The following is a 13695-nucleotide window of genomic DNA, read 5'->3' as shown; positions in this document are numbered from 1 at the left end:
AAAGTCTATTGTGCTTGATCCAGACTAAGATGTGTTTAATCCTTATTGGAAACAATTTAATGATTTTCTAGTAGACTTAAAGGAGAAGCAAACCCAAAAGTTAAAAAACCTCTGCCCCCCTACCCTACATAACCCCCCTCCCTCCAGCCCAAGTGTTACCCCAGGCAAATGCCCCTAAGTCTTGACCTACCTCTCCGTGCAGATTCTGTCCAGCAGAGTTCACAGGCGTCATCTTCTCTTCGGTAATCTTTGGAATGAGACCGGCGGAGTGGCGCATGCGCAGTTGGAGCAATTTTCTGTTTTTCGACAACTGTGCATTCGCCGAAACTCACAAAAATTTCAGAAGCACCGGTCTCATTATGAAGATTACAACGAAGATTAGCAACATTCAGAAGTAAAAGGAGTTGGGAAACCAAATAAGACAGCAGACACCCTATCTTGCTTTATGACAGACAGGGCCAACATTAATAATCATGAGGCCCCATATTACTACTGAGTTAGCAGCCCCCACCGGGCTCAGTTATTAGCCTACTGGTCAACTGGGCCCCCTGTGTGGAAACCCTGCCATTAAATAAAATGAGGCCTCAATGAAAAAATGCCCCTTGCAGTACCCCTGATGGCAAGGCCTTATAGATATAGTAACATAGTAAGTTAGGTTGAAAAAAGACACATGTCCATCAAGATAAATCTTTTAACTCTTTTTTTTTTAACCTGCCTTACTGCTGTTTGATCCAAAGGAAGACAAAAAAAAAAACCCCATCTGAAGCCTCTCCAATTTGCCTCAGAGGGGGAAAAAATTCCCTGGATCAACTTGTACTATGAGCTATTTTCCATAACCCTATATTCCCTCACTTGCTAAAAAGCCATCCAACTCCTTCTGAATTTCATTGGCTGAGGGCCACCAGGGGATCCTCTGGTATTCGGGCAGACCAGCCTTGATGAGTGGAAGAGATAAGGAGGCTTAGCTGTAACCATATTATTCTTTCTTTGTTACTTTCAAATCGTGTTGCCCATTAGGTTTGTGTCTGGAACAGACTGTACCCGAGAGCACTTGTGCCAGTATTCACTTTCATCCTGTAGTAGCTGTAGAAACAAAGTCCTCCCTTCTTTCCTTTCCCTGGAGGTTGCCTTTGTCTCTCTGTCGTACTCTGCTGGGGATTGTTTGGTGCCCATTAATATATACAGTGCTAATATGAAAAGTGAATAACGGCAACAATGTGAATGAAACATGTTTCATAGTCTCAATCTCAGCACTGGCCTTTGTTCTCTGCCATGCAAGAGAATGCTATTTCTGCAGCTTTTTTCCCAGTGCCGCTCTGTTATGACTATGTGAATATTAGTAGACCTGCTGCTCTTTAGACTGTGGTGATGCAGTACAATAACAATTCCTCGGTAAAGCCTGTCAGTAGATTAATCGCAGGCTTGTGCAATGTACTAGACAAGGCATGATTAGGACATGGCATATGAAGCAGCAAAAAAGTGGTGTGAAATGTGGTTATATTTAGCCATGTCCTTAAATGGCTATGAAATATGTTCATAGGCTTGTGTTGTTTAATCCACTCTGCTTTGGTTTGATGTTTTAGCCAAGTACTTTCTCTGCAAGAAAACAGAGCTAAAACCTCCCCTTGGATAGTTAACAGGTCTCCCTTGAGTTGGCCACTGAAGGGGTAACATGGATCTGCCATGATAAATACCTGTTTTTATTTGATCCTCTGTGGCACATGCATCCTCTAATTCTGCACTCAACCCCCAGCTCAGGAAACTCATCGCAACTTCTGTTTCTCAGCAGAATCACATCAATCTGCATACAGTACAGGCAGGAATATAGTTTCATATTTTTTGCCTTTAGAGAATAATGTGCTCACATACTTACAGAGTAATTTATAAAAGACAAGTTGAACTTATATAAGAGTTTTGATTGGGGCATCTAATCTCCCCTAAATGCCTTCCCTTGGGGCTAGAATGTAAATCGCCGATGGGCCAGATGCTGTTCGGGCAGGGCCACATCTGTTCATTGATGATCAGCCCGATATCGCCCCATCTTAATGTGGGCATAACTGGGGGAGAGATCCGCTCGTTTCTCAACTTTGTCAAACGAGCGGATCTCCTTGTGTATGGCCTAGAGTCCTGCAGCGGGTCGGGTACCCGCAAAAACCTGCAGTACCATGCGGGTTTTTCGTTGAAGTTCATGGTGCGGGTATACCCGCGGGTCGGCGGTTCTGCGGGTTGCGGGTCGGGCTGCGGGTCTTCTCAATATCAATATTTGCTCCTTTTTTCTGGTCACGTCCACTTCCGATGATGTCAGTTCCGGTACACAATGACAGCACTTCCGGTTTTACTCCCTTTTTTCTGATCATATCTACTTCCGATGATGTCACTTCCAGTTTATAATGACAGGGGTTGCAGAGAAGGTACTTGTGGGTCGGGTAGTGGGTCCAAGCGGGTAAGAATGCGGGTGCGGGTTGTGGAATGCGGGTTCGGGTCCCAAAAAATGGACCCGCGCAGGACTCTAGTATGGCCACCTTTAGGGCTGGGGCACACTGGGCGATTTGGGGAGATTTAATCTTCCCCGAATGCCTCCCCTCGCTCTGCGCCTGGTTAAAATGAAAAATCGCCTGCGCTATTCGTTTTCTGAAGTCGCCCGAAGTTTCCTCGCGAGGACTTCGGAAAACGAATCGCCGCGTGTGATTAGCGCAGGCGATTTTTCATTTTAACCAGGCGCAGAGCGAGGGGAGGCATTCGGGGAAGATTGGTCGTGGAAAGTCGCGGCGATTAGTCGCCAGGCGACTAAATCTCCCCAAATCGCCCAGTGTGTCCCAGCCCTTAAGCTGTGTATCAATGTACGATCAGACTTTCCCATCTCTCGACCTGCCACTAGCCATTCAGATCAAAGTCTCACCATTCTGACCAAATAAACAGATCAGCCGATGTTCTGCCCCTGACAGCAATCATACGATAGACAAAGCTAGTGACAGTCTCCCACTGAAAATCATATGATTGGCAATACATGCAGAGATATTACCTGCAGCCGACAGAAATTTTCTAACCTGTCCGATCGACCAAACGACCGATCTCCGCCGGATGAAAAATTTTGGGACTCTCCACACACGTTCTGAAAATCGTACGAATCCTCGATTCGTACGATGAGATCTCTTAACTTTTCTCAATTCTAATTAAGCAGTTCAGTGTCCCACTAGGGTGCATGCACCACTACTTAGGAATGTAGTTTTACTTTAGTCACATAAATAGATCATGAGACGTGATAACATAATAACTGCACTATTTGCAGGTGGGTAATTAGACTAAAGAACTTTGCATAGCACACACATTCTGAGATGATATCTGAAGAAGGGATTTACCAACAGCCTTGAACAGCATTCATCTTAATGAATTGCACTTAATCCAAGAGGCTGATAAAATGATCAAGTTGTTTATTGTTTGTAAGTGTCATGGCCCATTATGATGGTGACAGAAGATACATTCATTGTTATCCTTGCTGATGGCAGTTTAACTTACTTATCCCTACATTATGTAGCTAAACAGTTGGCATCAAAGTTGCCATTTCTCCAGAATTGTTAGTTAATCTAGCTCCTCCTTTTTAGTCCTTATCTCTCTGTTCTCAGTTTCTTAATCTAACCCATTCTCCAACCTTCTAGTCAATCATTGCCTTAGGTGTCTTCATCAAAAAAATAGTATTGTAGTTCTGGTCACATTGACATACCAGCACATTTATCTTTATTACTGTGAGGCAAACCCCTTCTTGAAACTGTGATACAGAAGGAGAAAAGGTCACTGGGCTGATAGCAGGTTGTTGGGTTGGGGGGGGGGTCAGAGCATACTATCCACTCAGAACTTGTAGGGGGTATGTGTTACCAGCCCATTGGAAGTGGTTTGGCTCTTTCACCTGCCACACTTTGCTGTGAGCTCTTATTCACTTTTGGATTCATTACATTTTAAACAGAATAAATATTTTTTAATAGTGAGCTTCTGTTTTGGACTTGTTTGTATTATTCTTGGTATATTTATAGATTTGTCACCTGTTTGGTCAATTACTTGTATTTTCTTATGACTATGACTTCATTTTTTTTATGTATTACCTTTTATTTTAATCTCATTTTTCATAGATGCTGCATTCATATATTCTAAAAGACAAATGTCACTCAATGTTCTTGTATCCAACTGTTCTTGCCAATCACAACACATCCTCCCTGAAGCCAATCAAACTGCAACCTCCCTGCTGCCAATTACAGCGCATCCTCCCTACTTCCGGTCATCACAGTTCGTCCTCCCTTCTTCCAATCACAGGGCATCCTCCCTGCATTCAATCATAGCTCATCCTCTCTGCTGCCAATCACAGCTCATCCTCCCTGCTTCCAATCACAGCTCATCCTCTCTGCTGCCAATCACAGCTCATCCTCCCTGCTTCCAATCACAGCTCATCCTCTCTGCTGCCAATCACTGCTCATCCTCTCTGCTGCCAATCACAGCTCATCCTCCCTGCTTCCAATCACAGCTCATCCTCTCTGCTGCCAATCACTGCTCATCCTCTCTGCTGCCAATCACAGCTTATCCTCCCTGCTTCCAATCACAGCTCATCCTCAATCATAGCTCATCCTCTCTGCTTCCAATCACAGCTCATCCTCTCATCCTCAATCACTGCTCATCCTCCCTGCTTCCAATCACAGCTCATCCTCCCTGCTTCCAATCACAGCTCATCCTCTCTGCTGCCAATCACAGCTCATCCTCTCTGCTGCCAATCACAACTCATCCTCCCTGCTGCCAATTACAGCGCATCCTCCCTACTTCCGGTCATCACAGTTCGTCCTCCCTTCTTCCAATCACAGGGCATCCTCCCTGCATTCAATCATAGCTCATCCTCTCTGCTGCCAATCACAGCTCATCCTCTCATCCTCAATCACTGCTCATCCTCCCTGCTTCCAATCACAACTCATCCTCCCTGTTTCCAATCACAGCGCATCCTCCCTGTTTCCAATCACAGCTCATCCTCTCTGCTTCCAATCACAGCTCATCCTCCCTGCTGCCAATCATAGCTCATCCTCCCTGCTGCCAATCACAGTGCATCCTCCCTGCTTCCAATCACAGCGCAACCTCCCTGCTGCCAATTACAGCGCATCCTCCCTACTTCCGGTCATCACAGTTCGTCCTCCCTTCTTCCAATCACAGGGCATCCTCCCTGCATTCAATCATAGCTCATCCTCTCTGCTTCCAATCACAGCTCATCCTCTCATCCTCAATCACTGCTCATCCTCCCTGCTTCCAATCACAGCTCATCCTCCCTGCTTCCAATCACAGCTCATCCTCTCTGCTGCCAATCACAGCTCATCCTCTCTGCTGCCAATCACAACTCATCCTCCCTGCTGCCAATGACAGCTCATTCTCCCTGCTGCCAATTACCGTGCATCCTCCCTGCTTCCAATCACAGCGCATCCTCCCTGCTTCCAATCACAGCGCATCCTCCCTGCTTCCAATCACAGCGCATCCTCCCTGTTTCCAATCACAGCTCATCCTCTCTGCTTCCAATCACAGCTCATCCTCCCTGCTGCCAATCATAGCTCATCCTCCCTGCTGCCAATCAAAGTGCATCCTCCCTGCTTCCAATCACAGTGCAACCTCCCTGCTGCCAATTACAGCGCATCCTCCCTACTTCCGGTCATCACAGTTCGTCCTCCCTTCTTCCAATCACAGGGCATCCTCCCTGCATTCAATCATAGCTCATCCTCTCTGCTGCCAATCACAGCTCATCCTCCCTGCTTCCAATCACAGCTCATCCTCCCTGCTTCCAATCACAGCTCATCCTCTCTGCTGGCAATCACAGCTCATCCTCCCTGCTTCCAATCACAGCTCATCCTCTCTGCTGCCAATCACTGCTCATCCTCTCTGCTGCCAATCACAGCTCATCCTCCCTGCTTCCAATCACAGCTCATCTTCTCTGCTGCCAATCACTGCTCATCCTCTCTGCTGCCAATCACAGCTCATCCTCCCTGCTTCCAATCACAGCTCATCCTCTCTGCTGCCAATCACAGCTCATCCTCCCTGCTTCCAATCACAGCTCATCCTCTCTGCTGCCAATCACAGCTCATCCTCCCTGCTTCCAATCACAGCTCATCCTCTCATCCTCAATCACTGCTCATCCTCCCTGCTTCCAATCACAGCTCATCCTCCCTGCTTCCAATCACAGCTCATCCTCTCTGCTGCCAATCACAGCTCATCCTCTCTGCTGCCAATTACAGCTCATCCTCTCTGCTGCCAATCACAACTCATCCTCCCTGCTGCCAATGACAGCTCATTCTCCCTGCTGCCAATTACCGTGCATCCTCCCTGCTTCCAATCACAGCGCATCCTCCCTGCTTCCAATCACAGCGCATCCTCCCTGCTTCCAATCACAACTCATCCTCCCTGTTTCCAATCACAGCGCATCCTCCCTGTTTCCAATCACAGCTCATCCTCTCTGCTTCCAATCACAGCTCATCCTCCCTGCTGCCAATCATAGCTCATCCTCCCTGCTGCCAATCACAGTGCATCCTCCCTGCTTCCAATCACAGCGCAACCTCCCTGCTGCCAATTACAGCGCATCCTCCCTACTTCCGGTCATCACAGTTCGTCCTCCCTTCTTCCAATCACAGGGCATCCTCCCTGCATTCAATCATAGCTCATCCTCTCTGCTGCCAATCACAGCTCATCCTCCCTGCTTCCAATCACAGCTCATCCTCTCTGCTGCCAATCACAGCTCATCCTCCCTGCTTCCAATCACAGCTCATCCTCTCTGCTGCCAATCACTGCTCATCCTCTCTGCTGCCAATCACAGCTCATCCTCCCTGCTTCCAATCACAGCTCATCCTCTCTGCTGCCAATCACTGCTCATCCTCTCTGCTGCCAATCACAGCTCATCCTCCCTGCTTCCAATCACAGCTCATCCTCTCTGCTGCCAATCACAGCTCATCCTCTCTGCTGCCAATCACAGCTCATCCTCCCTGCTTCCAATCACAGCTCATCCTCTCTGCTGCCAATCACTGCTCATCCTCCCTGCTTCCAATCACAGCTCATCCTCCCTGCTGCCAATCACAACTCATCCTCCCTGCTGCCAATGACAGCTCATTCTCCCTGCTGCCAATTACCGCGCATCCTCCCTGCTTCCAATCACAGCGCATCCTCCCTGCTTCCAATCATAGCGCATCCTCCCTGCTTCCAATCACAGCTCATCTTCTCTGCTGCCAATCACTGCTCATCCTCTCTGCTGCCAATCACAGCTCATCCTCCCTGCTTCCAATCACAGCTCATCCTCTCTGCTGCCAATCACAGCTCATCCTCCCTGCTTCCAATCACAGCTCATCCTCTCTGCTGCCAATCACAGCTCATCCTCCCTGCTTCCAATCACAGCTCATCCTCTCATCCTCAATCACTTCTCATCCTCCCTGCTTCCAATCACAGCTCATCCTCCCTGCTTCCAATCACAGCTCATCCTCCCTGCTTCCAATCACAGCTCATCCTCTCTGCTGCCAATCACAGCTCATCCTCTCTGCTGCCAATTACAGCTCATCCTCTCTGCTGCCAATCACAACTCATCCTCCCTGCTGCCAATGACAGCTCATTCTCCCTGCTGCCAATTACCGTGCATCCTCCCTGCTGCCAATTACAGCGCATCCTCCCTACTTCCGGTCATCACAGTTCGTCCTCCCTTCTTCCAATCACAGGGCATCCTCCCTGCATTCAATCATAGCTCATCCTCTCTGCTTCCAATCACAGCTCATCCTCTCATCCTCAATCACTGCTCATCCTCCCTGCTTCCAATCACAGCTCATCCTCCCTGCTTCCAATCACAGCTCATCCTCTCTGCTGCCAATCACAGCTCATCCTCTCTGCTGCCAATCACAACTCATCCTCCCTGCTGCCAATGACAGCTCATTCTCCCTGCTGCCAATTACCGTGCATCCTCCCTGCTTCCAATCACAGCGCATCCTCCCTGCTTCCAATCACAGCGCATCCTCCCTGCTTCCAATCACAGCGCATCCTCCCTGTTTCCAATCACAGCTCATCCTCTCTGCTTCCAATCACAGCTCATCCTCCCTGCTGCCAATCATAGCTCATCCTCCCTGCTGCCAATCAAAGTGCATCCTCCCTGCTTCCAATCACAGTGCAACCTCCCTGCTGCCAATTACAGCGCATCCTCCCTACTTCCGGTCATCACAGTTCGTCCTCCCTTCTTCCAATCACAGGGCATCCTCCCTGCATTCAATCATAGCTCATCCTCTCTGCTGCCAATCACAGCTCATCCTCCCTGCTTCCAATCACAGCTCATCCTCCCTGCTTCCAATCACAGCTCATCCTCTCTGCTGGCAATCACAGCTCATCCTCCCTGCTTCCAATCACAGCTCATCCTCTCTGCTGCCAATCACTGCTCATCCTCTCTGCTGCCAATCACAGCTCATCCTCCCTGCTTCCAATCACAGCTCATCTTCTCTGCTGCCAATCACTGCTCATCCTCTCTGCTGCCAATCACAGCTCATCCTCCCTGCTTCCAATCACAGCTCATCCTCTCTGCTGCCAATCACAGCTCATCCTCCCTGCTTCCAATCACAGCTCATCCTCTCTGCTGCCAATCACAGCTCATCCTCCCTGCTTCCAATCACAGCTCATCCTCTCATCCTCAATCACTGCTCATCCTCCCTGCTTCCAATCACAGCTCATCCTCCCTGCTTCCAATCACAGCTCATCCTCTCTGCTGCCAATCACAGCTCATCCTCTCTGCTGCCAATTACAGCTCATCCTCTCTGCTGCCAATCACAACTCATCCTCCCTGCTGCCAATGACAGCTCATTCTCCCTGCTGCCAATTACCGTGCATCCTCCCTGCTTCCAATCACAGCGCATCCTCCCTGCTTCCAATCACAGCGCATCCTCCCTGCTTCCAATCACAACTCATCCTCCCTGTTTCCAATCACAGCGCATCCTCCCTGTTTCCAATCACAGCTCATCCTCTCTGCTTCCAATCACAGCTCATCCTCCCTGCTGCCAATCATAGCTCATCCTCCCTGCTGCCAATCACAGTGCATCCTCCCTGCTTCCAATCACAGCGCAACCTCCCTGCTGCCAATTAAAGCGCATCCTCCCTACTTCCGGTCATCACAGTTCGTCCTCCCTTCTTCCAATCACAGGGCATCCTCCCTGCATTCAATCATAGCTCATCCTCTCTGCTGCCAATCACAGCTCATCCTCCCTGCTTCCAATCACAGCTCATCCTCTCTGCTGCCAATCACAGCTCATCCTCCCTGCTTCCAATCACAGCTCATCCTCTCTGCTGCCAATCACTGCTCATCCTCTCTGCTGCCAATCACAGCTCATCCTCCCTGCTTCCAATCACAGCTCATCCTCTCTGCTGCCAATCACTGCTCATCCTCTCTGCTGCCAATCACAGCTCATCCTCCCTGCTTCCAATCACAGCTCATCCTCTCTGCTGCCAATCACAGCTCATCCTCTCTGCTGCCAATCACAGCTCATCCTCCCTGCTTCCAATCACAGCTCATCCTCTCTGCTGCCAATCACTGCTCATCCTCCCTGCTTCCAATCACAGCTCATCCTCCCTGCTGCCAATCACAACTCATCCTCCCTGCTGCCAATGACAGCTCATTCTCCCTGCTGCCAATTACCGTGCATCCTCCCTGCTTCCAATCACAGCGCATCCTCCCTGCTTCCAATCACAGCGCATCCTCCCTGCTTCCAATCATAGCGCATCCTCCCTGCTTCCAATCACAACTCATCCTCCCTGTTTCCAATCACAGCGCATCCTCCCTGTTTCCAATCACAGCTAATCCTCTCTGCTTCCAATCACAGCTCATCCTCCCTGCTGCCAATCATAGCTCATCCTCCCTGCTGCCAATCACAGTGCATCCTCCCTGCTTCCAATCACAGCGCATCCTCCCTGCTTCCAATCACAACTCATCCTCCCTGTTTCCAATCACAGCTCATCCTCTCTGCTTCCAATCACAGCACATCCTCCCTGCTGCCAATCATAGCTCATCCTCCCTGCTGCCAATCACAGCGCATCCTCCCTGCTTCCAATCACAACGCATCCTCCCTTCTGCCAATCACAGCACATCCTTCCTCCTTCCAAACACAGCTAGTCTTCTCTACACCCTATTACTTACAAACACAAGTGTAAAGTGTTGTATATGTGGGCACAAATTGCTGTGTTTTTTGCCCAAGTAAGATGTCTGTTTTGGTAAATCAAGAGCAAATTTGCAGCTATAGTCTTTTGAGTGAATTCTATCACTTATAGCACCCATGTCTGGATGTCCGGGGTCCATATATTTTGGAATTGGGCACAATTCATCAGACCTGGATGAACAAGTGCATTGCCACTTGACAATGTTCGAGGGTCGTGGGTCAGTGCTGTTTCCCATGTATGGCCGGATCAAATAATATCTGTCCTTTCAGCCCAGGAGCCATTCAGCATTACTATATACATTTGGATATTCAGAGCGAGACTGTCTGGCTTCTGTCTGACAGCAAAGATGGAAATGTTGGGGTTAGAATACAGAGCATCTGGATCAGTACTTTAGCAATGGCAGAAATACTTATATATTGCTTGTCTTCCCTATAGAAAGGGCTCCTGACCCCCCAAAGAAGATGTCTGTGATTCTCCCGTCAATTAAGGAAGTGGATCATGATGAGGACAGAAGCACCATTTTTCTGGATTCAGAGTCATCGGCTTCTTCGGATACTTTATGAAAAGCGTCACTGACTAGTTATGCAAAAACATATTCCATTCTGCATTCAATTTCATTTCTGTATTTTTAATTTCTCCTTGATTATTTATTGAGATTTGTATTGTTCCTTTTTCTTTATTTACAAGAGGACACATACATGTATTAACAATATATTATCAATTGACTGAAGGATGTTGCATCGCCTTATGGTATCCAGCCATGTTGAAAGTTGTAATTAAAACAGTTGAAGTGCTGAGTGTTGCCTATCCCACGTCTAAATGCCTTAAATATTATATATATCACTGTTTTTTTAACTTTTAGCTGCCTTTGTAAGGTTGTTTTGTAAATCGTTTTCATCTTGTAAATAATATGAGATTTTGTATTGTCTATTTTAGAATACAATTTTATTTCTTATTCACGTTGTTTATATTGTATAATAAATTGATTTTTACAACTATTCTGGAAATAGTTTTTTTTTTTTTGTTTTGTTTCTTATTACCAAATATATTTATTGGACTGGTGGGAGGCTGTTCGGGCCAGTGGGCTTTACAGAGCCATTGTTTTTAGATGGGGTCAGTGAACCCCATCTGAAAGCTGAAAAGAGTCAGAAGAAGAGGCAAATTGAGAAAGAAAAAAAAAAAAGAAGGAAGACCAATTGAAAAGTTGCTGAGAACTGGCCATTCTAAATGATACCAAAAGTTAACTTAAAAGTGAACCACTCTTTAGGGTTTGGCGACACAAGCAGATTCGGGGAGATCAGTCGCCCCAGGGACAAATCTCCTCTTCTTCGGGGCGACAATCTCCCGAAGCCACTCTTGGCGCTTTGTTTTCAGAAGTTTAGCCGGCGGAGGGCAGGGGGAAGGCAGTTCGGGGGGGTGGAAGAATGAGTACAGTGTACAATGTGTATTAGACGGGTTATCCAGAATGCTCAGGTCCTGGGTGTTTCCAGATTACAAAATTTTCCATAATTTGGATCTTCATACCTTAAATCTACTAAAAAAAACCTTTAAACATTAAATAAACACAATAGGCTGGTTTTGCTTCCAATAAGGATTAATTATATCTTAGTTTAGATTGAGTACACGGTACTGTTTTATTATTACAGAGAAAAATTTCATTATTTTAAAAAATTTGGATAAAATGGAGTCTATGGGAGACAGCCTTCCTCTAATTCTGAGCTTTCTGGATAACAGATCCCAGGCCTTTATTTGCCTCCGCTTTTAGGGATGATCCTGCATAATAGTGTACATAATACAAGAGAGTGATAAGTGCAATATAAGTCACATAGCAAAAACCCTGTAAAAATGTGCAGGTAAAGGAAGACTCCATTAATCTTTTGCTCCTCCCTCATTCCTGTAAAAGGAGTTTAAAGGTCAGCAAACCTGAAGAAATGGTCTATTAACATGGAAATTGCTGTATCTGATGATTTCTAATTACGATATTCCATATTCTACAACTCTATTTGTGTCATTCGCCTTTCCTGCTTTATCATCTCAGCATTGCTGTTAGAGCGGCTGTTGCTTCTTTGCCGCCGTCTCATCACTCCTGTCTCTTTGAGCCAATCCCTGCACCGCCTGCTCCCTAAAGATCAATTCTGCACATAAATCATGCATTGGTGAGCAAACGCTAACATGCTGGCGTATTAGTTCATATTAAAGATTCATACAATTCCATTTGCAATTAAATGACCTTTAAAGGGTAAACAAGTTGAGTTAGCCTTTAAGTTAAGTGCAGTGGAATGAATTGCTGTCTTACGGAAAGAAGATAATTGGAATCTCTAGGCCTATATTCACTTATTTTTTTTTTTTTAATTAATTCAAGTGTTCTTGACACGTTGTTAAAGGCTCCAACTGTGTTTATGTACAGCAGTGTTGGGTTATTCGGCCTCGACTATTAGCAAATGCATAATTACAGGGCTGCTATTATGTCATCTAAAATTCTTCTTTGTATTTGTCCAATAGAAATACAAGTATGAGATGTATTGTGTAGTTTGCCATAGTGTCATAGTCAAACAAACAATTTGACTCATTTGTGTTTTCTTTGTAATAATAGAAAGGTCCATTGTTCTCCATTGAACTAAACCAGTATAAATCCATCTTGATGGCAAAAGCAGTCTTTTTAACATTTGCTTAATGATTTGAGTAGCCTGAAGGCACGTCTTTGCACGTTACAGAAAGACCATTTATTCTAGACAATAGAGCCCACACCTGTATTAAAGGGGCAGTAGACCTACTTGTTCAACATAAATTCAATGAATAAGGCCTGTGCTGAACTTACATTTTTACCTATTATGTTTTATGGTCAATTTGTGAGCTAAACAGGGCAAATAGGGAAATTAAAGCTATTCCATATTTGGTACTTGTGGGGTAGGTAATTAGATTCCCATTTTACAGGCCTCTCCCTTCCCCCATTGCTGTGACTGTTTTGCCTTATAGATAAGCAGAAGTCCAATATGTAGGCGGATTAGTAATCTTATTTTCCACCTTACATGGACCAAACATAGAGTATCTTTAATTTCACTGTTTTCCCCTCTTTATCTCAAAAAATAACAAAAACCATAGATTTTTCATGATTAAAATAATAGGCATCGTGTGTGCTCAGCAGCTTTGTTTTCTGTAGCCTGTATGAATACATTACTGACTCATTTGAAGCTTCAGTTTAGCTTAAGGGCAGAGACAGACGTTGAGATTCGGGGAGATTTAGTCGCCTGGCGGCAAATCACCTCTTCTTCGGGCGACTAATCTCCTAGAACTGTCTTCCTGCCAGCTAAAATCTAAATCGCCAGCGGGATGGCACTGGGAGCACTTTGTTTTCCGAAGTTGCCTTACGGGGAAACTTCGGGCGGCTTTAAAAATGAAGCGCTCCGAGTGCCATCCTGCTGGTGATTTAGATTGTAGCCGGTTGTAGCCAGTTCGGGGAGATTAGTCGCCCGAAGAAGAGGTGATTTGTCGCTGGCTGACTGATCTCCCCAA

At 46.4% G+C, this 13695-nt stretch overlaps 1 protein-coding gene across 2 annotated transcripts in view; it reads left to right on the top strand.

Annotated features, from left to right (window-relative positions):
- kiaa0586.L (KIAA0586 L homeolog) overlaps positions 1–11180 on the top strand; it is a 117784-nt gene extending 106604 nt beyond the window's left edge. For both annotated transcript variants that reach the window (XM_018230729.2, XM_018230728.2), the window contains one exon: positions 10618–11180. In XM_018230729.2, coding sequence (XP_018086218.1) covers positions 10618–10745 — 128 coding nt within the window. In that variant the 3' untranslated portion in view covers positions 10746–11180. The remainder of the gene's footprint in view (positions 1–10617) is intronic.
- Positions 11181–13695: the final 2515 nt, after the last annotated feature.

Source organism: Xenopus laevis, chromosome 8L, assembly GCF_017654675.1.
Source record: "Xenopus laevis strain J_2021 chromosome 8L, Xenopus_laevis_v10.1, whole genome shotgun sequence".
Classification (NCBI taxonomy): Eukaryota; Metazoa; Chordata; class Amphibia; order Anura; family Pipidae; genus Xenopus; species Xenopus laevis.
Note: the sequence above shows the minus strand (reverse complement) of the source record. Positions and strands in the feature narration are given on the sequence as shown.